This window comes from Sander vitreus, chromosome 12, assembly GCF_031162955.1.
Source record: "Sander vitreus isolate 19-12246 chromosome 12, sanVit1, whole genome shotgun sequence".
NCBI classification, from domain to species: Eukaryota; Metazoa; Chordata; class Actinopteri; order Perciformes; family Percidae; genus Sander; species Sander vitreus.
In genome coordinates, this window is record NC_135866.1 from 5,953,025 (window position 1) to 5,967,231 (window position 14,207).

At 39.4% G+C, this 14,207-nt stretch overlaps 1 protein-coding gene and 1 long non-coding RNA gene across 2 annotated transcripts; one reads left to right on the forward strand and one right to left on the reverse strand.

Annotated features, from left to right (window-relative positions):
* Window positions 1-2,001: 2,001 nt before the first annotated feature.
* Window positions 2,002-11,739, forward strand: ltb4r2b (leukotriene B4 receptor 2b). Its single transcript, XM_078263504.1, has 5 exons — window positions 2,002-2,274; window positions 5,276-5,867; window positions 7,415-7,615; window positions 7,720-7,763; window positions 10,112-11,739. The coding sequence occupies exons 2-5, from the start codon at window positions 5,295-5,297 to the stop codon at window positions 10,377-10,379; spliced, it is 1,086 nt and encodes a 361-aa protein (XP_078119630.1). The 5' UTR covers window positions 2,002-2,274; window positions 5,276-5,294; the 3' UTR covers window positions 10,380-11,739.
* LOC144526207 (uncharacterized) lies at window positions 11,727-13,146 on the reverse strand. The gene is made up of 3 exons (XR_013502741.1): window positions 13,044-13,146; window positions 12,232-12,265; window positions 11,727-11,962 (listed from the first exon to the last, which is right to left on the reverse strand). It is a non-coding gene; the product is annotated as an uncharacterized LOC144526207 (long non-coding RNA).
* Between the last annotated feature and the right edge of the window lie 1,061 nt (window positions 13,147-14,207).

Consider the following 14,207-nt stretch of genomic DNA (forward strand, 5'->3'; position numbering starts at 1 on the left):
CTGATCCAGAATGCTGCAGCACGTGTTCTGACAAGAACTAAGAAAAGAGATCATATTTCTCCTGTATTAGCTTCACTGCATTGGCTTCCTGTAAAATCCAGGATTGAATTTAAAATTCTTCTCCTGACCTACAGAGCGCTAAATGGTCAAACACCATCATATCTAGAAGAGCTCTTAGTACCTTATTGTCCCATTAGAGCACTGTGCTCCCAGAATTCAGAGCTACTAGTGGTTCCTAGAGTCTCTAAAAGTAGAATGGGAGCCAGAGCCTTCAGCTACCAGGCTCCACTATTGTGGAACCAGCTCCCAATCTGGGTTCGGGTGGCAGACACTGTCACCACATTTAAGAATAAACTGAAAACCCTCCTCTTTGATGAAGCTTATAGTTAGGAAGTGAGGAGTTGCAGCGTACGCCTAGACTGGCAGGGCAGGGTGTATAGCTGCAGACACAGCACCCCTGCTTCTCTCTGCTTCTCCTCATAGTCATCAGATCTACCTATCATATAATCAATAATATAGTGAGAGTAGAGGGAGGCAGGCCAGTACAGCCCGATCCGGCAGGGGAGAGTTCAAGCCCGATCCGGCACCTCTCTTTACCCTCTTTAGACTGCTGGGGAAGTTCCTTCCTTCCTATGACACATTGAGCTGCTCTCTCATCTCTCTTTTCATTTGTTTCCTTTTGTGTGCATCCTTCTCCCAGAAATGCTTGTTACTAGCCTAGCTCTGGGGAGTTTACTCCCCGGAGTCCTTATGTTTCTTCTTCACCCAGAATATCGCCTTGGATTAGGGTGGCACTCAATTTGCAGATTGCACGTTGAAAAAAGTGACAAAAAAGTCGGAAAAAAACGTCAAAAAGTGCAGAAAAATTGGTTTGACAATACACATAAACCAAAGATCATTTGTTCATTTAACAAAAATCACCTGTTCAATACGACACAACATCAAAGTACTACTACTTCAAAAGGCAATTCACACATTACATTTCAGATGATTGTCTATTCATTCCATTGATACATACCAATGATTGTGCAAGTGCAATATTTCTTTAAAGATATGAATGCACAATGCAATGTTTTGAACATTGGACAGCCTGTGTTACAAGTAATGACCGTTTTGAGTTTTGTGTCTAGAGTTTTGAAAAATGACACCAAGGTTCTGAAATTAGTAGCAAAGTGATTGTAAAAAACTGTAATGTAATCTGGAAGGCATGTTGACATGTCAAAGTGTCAATTCAATTCAATTGTATTGATATAGAATATAGATAAGATACTGAACCCCAAATTGCTCCCGGTGGCAGCGTATGAGTGTGTGAATGTTAATTCTTCCCCTCCTGATGATGAGCAATTGGCACCTTGCACCCAGCCTCTGCCACCAGTGTGTGTGTGTGTGTGTGTGTGTGTGTGTGTGTGTGTGTGTGTGTGTGTGTGTGTGTGTGTGTGTGTGTGTGTGTGTGTGTGTGTGTGTGTGAATGGGTGAGTGCTGGCTTGTGTTGTAAAGTGTTTTGAGTGGTTGCTAAGACTAGAAAAGCGCTGTGTGAATGCCGTCCATTTACAATACACTTTAATCAATTGAAACACAGCTTTTAAATCAGGATTTCAAAGTGATAGTGATGGAGCACTTAGCCGATTCTGGCTTATCAGCTTCTCTGTGAGACAGATGCTAACAGATGCATGAATGTCAGCCATGACATCACTGAACAAACTGAACAAGAGCATTGTGTTCCTTCTCATTTTTCCAATTACAATTTCCCCATCAACTACCATTCCTGACAAACCTGTATGAACTAGTGAGTGAGTGAGTTAGTGTGTGTGTGTGTGTGGGTGTGTGTGTGTGTGTGTGTGTGTGTGTGTGTGTGTGTGTGTGTGTGTGTGTGTGTGTGTGTGTGTGTGTGTGCGTGTTTGTGCTTGTGGGAGCACCACCCATGACACGGGGAGCTTGTGCAAGCATTGAAATACCAATTCTTCTGAATTTCTTCAGATTATGCATCATTTGATTCAGACAGTGAAGAGGAAACACAAACATGCATTGGGAGATGACTGTACGTTACTGAAGATAGAGGGAGGGAGAGAAAACGTTTGGGAAGGACACTCCTCTCTGCCTCTCTTTTTTTTTCTAAACAAGGCATGTTGCAGCCTGTGGGCCAGGATGCGATTCAGTTTATTATGGACAGAGCTAATAGAGACCGTCACACAAGGGAAACACTGTCGGACCGAGAGGAGAGCAGCATTTGGACAATTGAATCTGACAGTCATCCAAGAGAGAAGTCCTTGACAGGTCAGTTACTTTTGAACCTTTACTGGAAAACTTCATTTAGGACTCACCTCTTTCCAATTCTTTCTGTTTCCATCTTATAATAATAATACTAATTTACGTTTTCTTGACTTGATTATTTACACATAGCAGATTTATTACAAACCTATGACTCATTTTTATTTTGGATTGCAAGAAAATCCATGACTATTTCTTTATTGGCAGGAACAAGTCATTTGCAGTTTTGTGGGGATTTTCAGATTCTTTGAAAAGTTCCTCACCTTTTTATTTGTTGTTTTTGAACCCAAATAGTTGCTTGAATTGTGAAAGATCATATTTTTGTAAATCAAAAGCACCTAGTATTTCCCAATTTGTTTGATTTTCTCGCATGCACTTTTACAGTCCTTTCCTTACTTTGTCATTTACACATAAATTACATGAGATTTGTGTTATCCTAAGTGCAGTTTGCCCATTACAACAGTGCAGTTATGTTGTAATCCATTACAACATAAGTTCATAATTTGCAGATGCTTGTGTTTTCACCTGATTTGGCGTGGTCGTCTGTGGGTTGGAACAGCTATGTGACAAAAAAGAAAGAAAGAAAAAAAAGCTGTCTTTCCTGAAAAACAATGCTTTCGCATGACAATTTCTCGCTCGGGCTCGGCTTTCTGTGGCATTTTTCTTCTAGTGATCGTAGAGAGTGGCTTAGTTTCACTTTGTTTACTCGTTCACTCTCATTTTTATCCATCCAGGGAAAATAAACAGTTTGCTTTAGCCGGACCAGAGCAAGGAAATGAGCACTTAATGAATAAATTAATCAAATAAATAAGGGCTTGTTCTCACAAAAGGGAAATGTTTTTTTTGCGGAGATCAGATCTTTCCTCTCTCTACATCACTCATGTTTCATTTTTCTATTAGGAATATTAGTCTTTAATAAAAGTCAGGGTTCGGGGGCGCCTGGGTAGTTCACCTGGTTGAATGTGCGACCCCGTGTACCAAGGCTCAGTCCTTACTGCAGCGGCCACAGGTTTGATTCCGACCTGCAGCCCTTTACTGCATGTTATTCTCCCCTATCCAGTGATAAGCTATCCCAATAAAGACCAACAAATTCCCAGAAAAGAATCATTAAAAAAACATAATAGTCAGGGTTTGGGTTGACCTCTTAGCTCACCCAGTAGAGTGTCACTCCCCTTTCCTGTTTTCAAGCTACCCTGCCTGTTAAAGACCATAAAAGGCCAAAATGTATCTTAAATAATAATAATAATAATAATAATAATAATAATAATAATAATAATAATAATAATAGTCAGGGGTTGTCGGATACACCATGTTTAACTGTGTTTTTCCTTAAAAGTCAGCATTCTGTGACCTCTGCACTTCATGTCACTGGTTTCCATTACAAAAAAGACATAATAAAGAGACAAGACAAGAAGAAACAAATCAAAGTGAATCAAAGACTGTGTCGAAATAGTGCCCTTCTTTGATGCAGCTGTGCTAATGTTTGGCATGTTTTAGCATGCTGCGCCTGAGCTTGAGCTACACTGTTGGCTACAGAGTCTTATGTGAATATTTTAGAGGCTGAGTCAGTGTGCCAGCCATCCTCTAGATCTGGAAACAGCTTGTGTACCTTTGGTGGTAATGTTTATATTCAGTAACTGGCACACTATTTAATTCACTCCAGACCATCTTCGTCTTAGATAAGTAGTAAAGAACCACATTACCAGAGGAGTATTTTTTTGTTAATGTAACTTCTATCACCCCTTTTTTTTTTTCAAAATAAATGTTCCTAAATCTTAGAGGGGACTCATAGATGGCAGTCCACATCGTACAGATGAAAAGGTTATTGAAGCAGGTAGAGGACCGTGATAAATATTTCCAGGAAGCTCTCAAAAGAGATGTCTGACATCGGGTTTCAGTCCTAAACTTTTTTTTGAAGCCATCAGGAGAGAAACAATGAAGGTTTCTAATAAAAAATAAGATGGTAAATCATCATTGTGAGATAGTATATCATAAAATGGAGATATTAAGAAGTCATGGGAAAGGCATCCACAAGTTTCTCTGACTTTGGATATTAGGGAAAATGTGCTTATTACATTAATATGTTAGCGACCATAGGCAAAACAACATGACTCTCATACAAAGAGAAGAGATGAATTGTAACAGATTTAGCTACTTGTTGTATAATGTTTTCTCAGTTAGCCTTTTAAAATGATATCAGATTAGTAAACAGAATGTGCCTTTGGAACATTGGATGAATGGTTGCTGATAACGGGCAATGTAGATATTGCATTAAAGACTGGCCACTTCTTTCTACAACAGTCGAGAACCCTTTTGCAATTATGTAATCACATAGTGTAATCTGAGAACTGCTGCCCTGATTAAAAAAACAATGCAACTGATCTTAACTGGTATTCTGTCTGTAATGGAGTGGAATGGAAATTTCTAAGTGACCCCAAACGTTTGACCGGTAGTGTATACAAATTAAGGATGCACAATACTGTATATCGGCAGTCATATCGTCATCTGTCCAATGCTTGTCAGTTTTTACACATCAGCATCGGTCCAATGAGCAACACTGGTCCGATGTTTATTGTGATGATTATTTCCATGTAGCTGCCGTTGTGTGTCAGGGCGGCGCTGGTGTGTGCGTGCATGTTTTCAGTTTTTTTATGGCCAAGAGGAGTTTGTGATCAAACAATGCGGTAAATCTATGAATCATGGGCTTTTCCAAATGTTTTGCAAATAAAGAAAGATGATTATGATTATCATAGAAACTTGTTTTATACAGATCATACCAACATCGGTAAAAATCGTATCGGCCAGAATCTTGGTATCTGTGCATCCCTAATACAACTACAAGTTTAAAATACAATAAATACTATACTCAATCATAGAACCAAACAAACATAAATAGAAAGTTCAATCATTGCACCCAACCCTGTGCAATATGAAATACCCATTTCCACTCATTTTACTTTAATGATGAATGAAATATTTAGGTTCTGACTTTCTCTCTCATCCTTAGGATCAAACCTCCTTCTAGCATGTTCAAATCCAATGGCACAGACATTGTGTTCTCAAAACACGAAGATGACAGCGCTGTGAGCCATGACAGCCCCACAGTCCTGGGTGCTCTGATTCTCAGCTTGGTCCTCCTTGTGGGCGTCCCTGGCAACCTCTTCATCATCTGGAGCATCATGGCACGCATCAAACAGCGCTCGGTCACCACCCTCCTCATCCTCAACCTGGCGTGTGCAGATGGCTTCCTCATGGCACTCACCATCTTCTTCATCGTCTACCTGGCCAAACAGACGTGGGTCTTCGGTGAAGCCATGTGTAAAGCCCTGTTCTACCTGTGCAACACCAACATGTACGCCTCAATCTTTATGATCACGCTGATGAGCGTGCACAGGATGGTGGTCGTGGTGTTGCCCAGGAAAGTGTCCTCCAAAGTCAGCAGGAAGATTGTGAAGAGAGTGATCGTAAGCACGTGGGCTTTGGTGATGATCATTTCTATCCCTTCACTGGTGTTTCGAGGCGTGAGAGAGGACATTGCAAAAGAAGAATTGAATACAACAAAACTTGTGTGTACGCCCAATCACACACTGCCTCAACACGTAAGTACACCAGGGTTGCAACTCACAATTATTTTCATTATCTGCTGTTAATCTAATATTTTCTTGACTCATTTATTTAGCGTTTAGTCAAAAGCCCATTGGAGTCATGATCTTGGCCACCTGGTAAATAAAAGTCTAATATTCACTCTCTTTTAGCTCTGTTTTGGTCTCCACCAAACCCCTAAAGGAAATATTTGTCTCTTGAAGTTTTTTCCAACTGCTTACACACGTTTTCAAAACTATGTCTCCTTTTTTCAAAACTCTACACACAATTCCCAAAACTGCACACACAAAATGCAAAATGTCTCACATCTCCTTCAAAATGAAACACTGCATTCAAAATGCCATAAACACATCTCAAAATGAAACATTTGCATCAAACGGCAAACACATTTTTCATAATAGTACATTTTTTGTTTATACCACTGTTGTTCTAAATCTAAAGCTCTTTTGTCTTTCATAGGCCTATATCTACATTTACAATGTTCTAGAGTGAAAGTATTAGTATAAGTATATTGAACCAGTTTTCTGTAGTTAGAGCTGGAATTGATTAATAAACATAAATGAACAACAAAACAAACAACAAATATATCTTATTGGAGTTTACTAGCAGTGGTATCCTAAATCCAACCCTGAAACAATGAAAAAGGATTAATTTATATCTCCACGAACTTGTGCCATCAGATAGATACCATGTAAAAATCATACTGACTGTTGTGAAGTTTGGCTTTATTTTATGAATGAACAGATTCAGTCTTCTTTTTCTATAGCTCACACCGTGTTTTGACCATAGACAGTATATAAGAATGGACCAACAGATCCCGTTGCTCTGGACGGAGACCAGTGAAGGATATTAGAAGCACTTTTCCGGTGATGGCTGAGCGTTACTGCGCAGCCTCCAACTGAGAGAGACGACGTTAATGTGCCGTGAGCAACGTGTCTGAAAGTTGTATGTCTTCTGGTAGCTGTGCCAAGAGAAATCTCAATCATTTCGAATATTGCAGAGACGGAGAGCGTAGGTATATGTAAGGAGATAACATAGGCACAGGCTAATTATTGCTAACTAAAATGCTAGTTAACATTAGTAATTACACTTAAACAGCTAATGTGAGACGAAACTGCCTGCGAGCTTCTCCTGTACTATACGGTAATTCCTCTACTATGCGACAGTAAGTCGTGTGGTTATGACACAATCGTTAGCCTATTTTTACAAAAACGTCTACTACAGAGCCATAACGTGAGGTACAAGGTAATGGAGCCTTTTATACATTGTCGTGTTTCTTTAGAAATAAACAATGGACAAACAGAGTCTTTAAACGCTTCAGATGTAAAGTTATTCGCTGTCAAAGTGGCGCCAAAATGAATGGCAGTCAATGGAATGCTAACGTGAGGTGATGGCTTGGTAGCATCAAAATGGCGCCATAGGAGCTACGCAGTCCGAGGAGAAGCTTACCCCCTTGGTTTTGACGCATCCAGTCAGTCATGTCTACAGAAACACATGTAATCATTACAATGCGTGCCTCTGTTTTGTATCCTCCTGTGTGCAGGTGAGGTTTCATTATGCCTTGGAGACGGTGGCGGGATTCATTCTTCCTTACACAGTCATCATAACTTGCTACGTCCTCATCCTGAGACGCTTGAGGAAGACCCAGTTCCAACGAAAGGTCCGCAGCGAGAAACTCATCCTGGCTATTGTGGTGATGTTTGGCCTTTTCTGGCTGCCGTACCATGTGATCAACATGATAGAGGTGTGTGAGGGCGTGTTCACTGTATTCCTAATTACATGAAATACATATCTAATGTATGATCTGATCTTTTGAATGAACACCGAGTATGTTTTGGTCTGTCCAAGGTGGCAGCTGAGTGGTACCCCGAGAAGAATTATACAAGAAAAATGTGAGTAACAAAAGACTCACTCATATTCACCCACTCTCTTAAACAAAGGGATTTTTATTTTTTTTATTTAATTTGGTACTTTTAAATTTACTAGAGTTGCATATAAGCAATACTACAACACCAGGTGAGAGAAGCTAATTCATTTGACTTGTGCCCGGTGGGACCCATTCAGTAATCCATCCATTAATATACTAATACTATATCATATTAGTTAGTTTGAGAGTAAGATGTTTAAAGAGTCCCTATTATGCTTTTTTTTCCCCCCATCTTTTAGTGTGTTATATAGTTTTTGTCTATGTAATAGATGTATAAATTTCAAAAAACACATTTCACTACAAATACAAATGGAGCTTTCTCTTTCACAGACGGCACTTTTTCTCAACTGCATGAAACGCCTCGCCCACATTCCTGTTTACAATTCCTCAATTAGTGATGTCACTGATTCAGAAAGCCAGCCCAGTTTTTCATGTGTTGCCCATAGGTGCTGCCTAAAGCTTAACTTATGGTAGCCGCTGGGTTCCCGGCGCGAGGTGCGCACGCTATAAAATGGTGCTGTCGCGTAGAGTGTGGAAAAATATGAGAGATTGTTTTGTCAAAGCTAAAATAGGCAGCTTCATGTAAACAGTGTTCTTCACAGTGTTACATGCAGACAGATTTTTCGATTTGGAGATAAACAACAGTCAACAATGATTAGAGTAGATGAATGTAATGTTTCGCGGTATGTCAGTGTTTAACCAAGGGGGTAAGCTTCTCCTCGGACCGCGAACCTCCTATAGCGCCATTTTGATGCTACCAAGCCATCACCTCCCGTTAGCATTCCATTGACTGCCATTCATTTTGGCGCCACTTTGACAGCGAATAACTTTACATCTGCAGCGTTTAAATACATTATTTGTCCATTGTTTTTTTCTACAGAAACACGACAATGTATAAAAGGCTCCATTACCTTGTACCTCACGTTATGGCTCCGTAGCAGACGTTTTTGTAAAAATAGGCTAACGATTGCATCATAACCATGCGACTTACTGTAGAGTAATTACCGTATAGTACAGGATAATTAGCCTGTGCCTATATGTTATCTCCTTACATATACCTACGCTCTCCGTCTCTGCAATATTCAAAATGATTGAGATTTCTCTTGGCACAGCTACCAGAAGACTTCCAACTTTCAGACACGTTGCTCACGCCACATTTACGTCATCTCTCTCTCAGTTGGAGGCTGCGCAGTAACGCTCAGCCATCACCGGAAAAGTGCTTCTAATGGCCTTCACTGGTTTCCGTCCAGAGCAACGGGATCTGTTGGCCCATTCTTATATACTGTCTGTGTTTAACATGGATGTGTTTACTGCTGTTGCCAGGCATCCTGCTTTCCTTTACTTCCGGCTTCTTCTTCTCTATTACTTTTTGCTTATTCACGGATTATTTTGTTTGTACGCCCTCTGGTGTTTTGGAGAATACTGCAATGAACAATACATTGAGCATAAACGTCTCTGTGCATTCTCTTAATACATCCATGGTGCATGCTTGTAGCGCGTGCACCATCTATGGCGGCCCGTGCACAGTGTCGCACCATCGCTCCTATGGCGTCGTGACCCTTTCGGAGTTCTGCGTCGGGGTTGCTTTGCATCGCAGTGCATTTCACCGCCACAACGCTAGGGGGTGATAAGTCTGAGGTTATTTGCGAGGTGTCTGCCAGCCAGTTTATGTTAGCATGTATGTATGTAAGCAAACTTTAGCACAACTGCCCACAAAGTAGCTGGCGAAGTGCTAATTTCAAAACGTTACTGACATATAGATACTTTACAAATGGATAACCCCGTCATTGTAACGAAAATATGTCTGAGTTTATTTGCAAAGCGTATGTCCGATCACAGTCCTTGCGGTCTGCGATCATAGTTAACATTTTTTGGAGGTGCTTGTCGAGCTACGGCGGAGGGCTCGCGGCAATGCAGAGTACGCCGTCGATTCGACGCAGAAGCATAAATCAGCCTTTACGCAAGCACACCCTGCCCAGTGGCTTGTTTTTTTGGGTTGACATATCACAACAGAGTTGGCCAGCTGACCAATCAGAGCAGACTGAGCTTTTCGGGAAGGCGGGCCAAGAGCTCAGACAGAGTGTTTCACGCAGAGGAGCTGCAGCAATGGGCAGTATGAGACACATAACATGTTTTTTGAACATCAAAGCATATAAACCTTTTCTAGTAGACCCAAGAGTACAAATATTATGCTGAAAAGGAGTATAATAGGGGCTCTTTAAATAAAGCTCTCAAGGATTCTCCCAAATGTCATTTTCCCTTAATAAGTCTTAGCTAAGTAGTTGTGGTCTAACATGTTCTGTTTATCTGCAGATTGGACAAGATCTCTTCGAAAAGCCGTGCAGTGACTTCAGCTTTGGCCTTCATTAGCAGCTGTGCCAATCCCATCCTCTACACCTTTGCTGGAAAGTCATACATCAAGCAGAACGGCTTCGCCTTCATGGCTCGGCTCTTTGAGGGCACGTCATTGGACCAAACACGAACCAAAAAGAGTAAAGACATTGAGGGACTCAGTAATGCTGACTCCTCAAATGGCACAGGACCTCCTCTCATTTCAGCAAAAATGGCAGATAAGCGTTGAATAAACATTGTGTGTATACAAATTAGCTCTCTATGAAAGTGAAATTTAGTTTTAAAAAATACATGTGGAGTGTGTAGATTTGCAAGCAACATTTGACAAAATCAAAGCACCAGCTAAGAGCTGACTGAGAAGTATTTTGTTTTGTAAATAGTATTGAAAGGAACAAGTTTGACTGGAAGTCTGCAGTGCAAGGACATGACATTTAATTTTTTTTTTTTACCCACGGTGAATATCAAAACTGCAAACACACTTTCTTTGTACAATTTTTTTTCCAATACATTTTGTGGCAGTTACAGAGACTAACCTTTAAATAAGAAAAACAAAATGACTGGTAACATACAGTACTGCATCTACTTGAGGAACAATTAGATTGTGAGAAAAACACAAACGTTCATTATTTAACAGGTAACACTGTCAATCACTTTTTTTTAGTTATACAGTATTCATTAGAAATTTTTCATCTTATGTTACAACTGTTACTATGTCATTCGTTAGGACACCCCAGCATGCTGTAAAAAGCTTTGCATCAACTTTACACACAACTGCACCTATTTCTCTTTATTATTCATAATTAAAACCTAGATGAAATCTTATGGTAGACTCTTCGCCCCGTCAGGGTCCGTAAGGACTTGGCTTGGGAACCGGAGGGTGGCCGGTTCAAATCCCTGTACAGTGTGTGGACTGGTAGCTGGAGAGGTGCCAGTTCACCTCCTGGGCACTGCTGAGATGCCCTTAAGCCCAGGGACAGCACCCTCACTCTGACAATGTGTAGGTCCCATTATGTATTTCAGGCCTGTGTGTAATGTGTATATTTAAAAAAAAATAACCTTGGGAATCATTAACGTGTCTTCTATACTTATATTTTAGCATTTTACAGTTTGTTGCAAAATGTAGACTACAGCTTTAGTCTTCTTTTGCAGATTTTTAAAGCACTGCAGTATAACTATATATATACACACACAATTCATTGTATTGTTCAGAAAAATGTACAGGTACCAGACTGATTTTACACTTCACACAAAAAGTAGCTTTATATTCCAAACTGCTTTTCATTGAAGAAATTAAGGCAACCATTTGTACTATTAGAGCTGACTACCCATTGTTTGACATTAGATAAGGCATATGTATAGACACCTATAGCCTGTATACTGTAGCACCTAGAGGTCCCTCAGTTCAAATAAGGCTTCCTGCTGAAATCAACTTAAAAGTGTGTATGACATTTTTCACATGAATTTAAATATGGTCTCACTGCCTTATTTCTCCTCATTTCTCTTATTTAATAGCCAACTACTGAATTCCCATGCATATTCTGTACTACCGTCTTATCTGCAAATAAAGTCAACAATACAGTTTAAAACAAGTCACTTTATTTACAAGTGTGGGTTTTAGTTCATACAGTGTCACAAGATTTTAAGAAATGGCCCCAATACATGTGCATAGATTAAAAAAAACATTCCATATTTTCAGGCAGCTAATAAATCTAATTGGTTTCAAACTGAATACAGTATAAATAACACCCAACTTCAAAATACCAAACTGGCGTCATCCAGCAGTGGATTCGGTTCACGCAGTGTTCCCATTACCTGTAGAAGCAAAAAGAAAGAAGTTAATTAAACTGTTGATTGTGAAATGTTTATGGTCATTTGGAGGCTGCAGATGAATGGTGTTGCATCCACCTAATGTATAATCAATGAAGGTACAGCCTCCACAATAAGTTAATAAAAACCAAACATTCATGAGGGTAAGGTTTATTGCAGTGCTGCATTCATTTAACCTACATGGCCCTGATACACTGGCACCAGGGTGTTAAGTAATGTGCACCTTCATGCACCAACCAAAGAGAGATACTGACCTTATCAAGATAAATCCAGTCCAGGCTCTTAATCCTAAAAAGAAATACACACAAGGTTAGTCTCAACTCTAACACTAAACATCCTCAACAGCATCTATCCGTACTGTCAAACCCATCAGTGCAGTGAAAGAATAATCATGAGGTTCAGCTGAAACACGGACTCACATGCAACTCATCATTAAGGTCTGACAGTACAATGTAGAACTAAAGCTTTAAGTGGCTTTATTACGAACATAAATTCGGCATTTTTTCTTCAATTGACCTGCATCTGCTCTGAAATGCAGATGGAAAGAAGAGCACATGCAACAGGTGGAAACGCATGGGATTATTGCAACACAAATTACACTCAGTAGCCTAGCTAAAACTGCAGTCCAATACAACAGTTAACGTGGTAATGTTCAGTTTCAATATTGTTTTAGAAAGCTGTCAATTCAGCTGAAGGTCTTTGAGGATGTAGTTAGTTGTGGATTAACTGTATTGCATTATACAGAGATGTTAACTTTATTTAGCCTAACGTGTTACCCTTATTGATATGAAAACTGAAACACCTGCAGTCATTTAGGATACCAATTTAAAAAAAAAGGGATTGTAATCAAATGACATCAAGTTGAGCTTTAAAAGTTAATTCGTCTAATAACGGCCCAACTTGGCTCATTAGCACGTAACGTACAGACCATGCGGTCGGTTTGGCGCTACTGAAGCCACAATGCTAACAAAGGAAATGGAAATAACCGCAACAAACAACCACAAGCAGATACATAAAAACATTAACTGCGACATAAACTAACGGGATACAAAATGGGAATACATACCGTCAACGAAGTACCATGCACGTTGTTTTGTGTCTCCCTACGCCGCAACACGTCCGACCTGCATCACCGCAACAAGAAAAGAGGCTGTTAATGAAGCCGAGGCTCAATTTATCTCTTTATCAGAACCGGAAAACAGGCAGCTTCCGGGTCTTGCGCAATAGGTTAAAAAAAATAGCCAATATAAAATACATGTTAACATAAATTACAAGCAGCATGTTCACTGCATTAACAGTGTATATCATTATTAGATAAGGGTAAGAATAAGAATAGCTGAAATGTATAAACAAACATACAGACATCATTCACCCAGCAGCTAAAGGTGCATAAGAAAACATATTCTGAAATAATAAACTATATAAATAAGTGATAAAAGATCATACATACATACATACATACATACATACATACATACATACATACACTACCGGTCAAAAGTTTGGGGTCACTTAGAAATTTCCATTCCACTCCATTACAGAAAGAATACCAGCTGAGATCAGTTGCATTGTTTTTTTTTAACCAGGGCAGCAGTCTTGTTACATTACATTATGTGCTTACATAATTACAAAATGGTTCTCCAATGTTTTCTCAGTTAGCCTTTTAAAATGATATCAGATTAGTAAACAGAATGTGCCTTTAGAACATTGGATGAATGGTTGCTGATAACGGGCAATGTAGATACTGCATTATAGACCGGCCACTTCTTTCTACAACAGTCGAGAACCCTTTTGCAATTATGTAATCACATAGTGTAATCTGAGAACTGCTGCCCTGATTAAAAAAACAATGCAACTGATCTTAACTGGTATTCTGTCTGTAATGGAGTGGAATGGACATTTCTAAGTGACCCCAAACTTTTGACTGGTAGTGTATATATATATATATATATATATATATATATATATATATATATATATATATATATATATATATATATATATATATATATATTCTTTCCTTGACCAAGCAAGCCAATGAATGATTCCAGCAGTTAACACTATAGGTCAAAATCAAAGCAAATTAATACTATCAATAATCTCTTAATTATTGCACTCGCCACTTAGTATTTAGTATCTCACTCTCTTATTTGGCATAGACCAAACTGTATAAAAGACCAATACTGTATGAGTTAATTCAACTTAATAAATAAGCTATTGTTTTAATAGA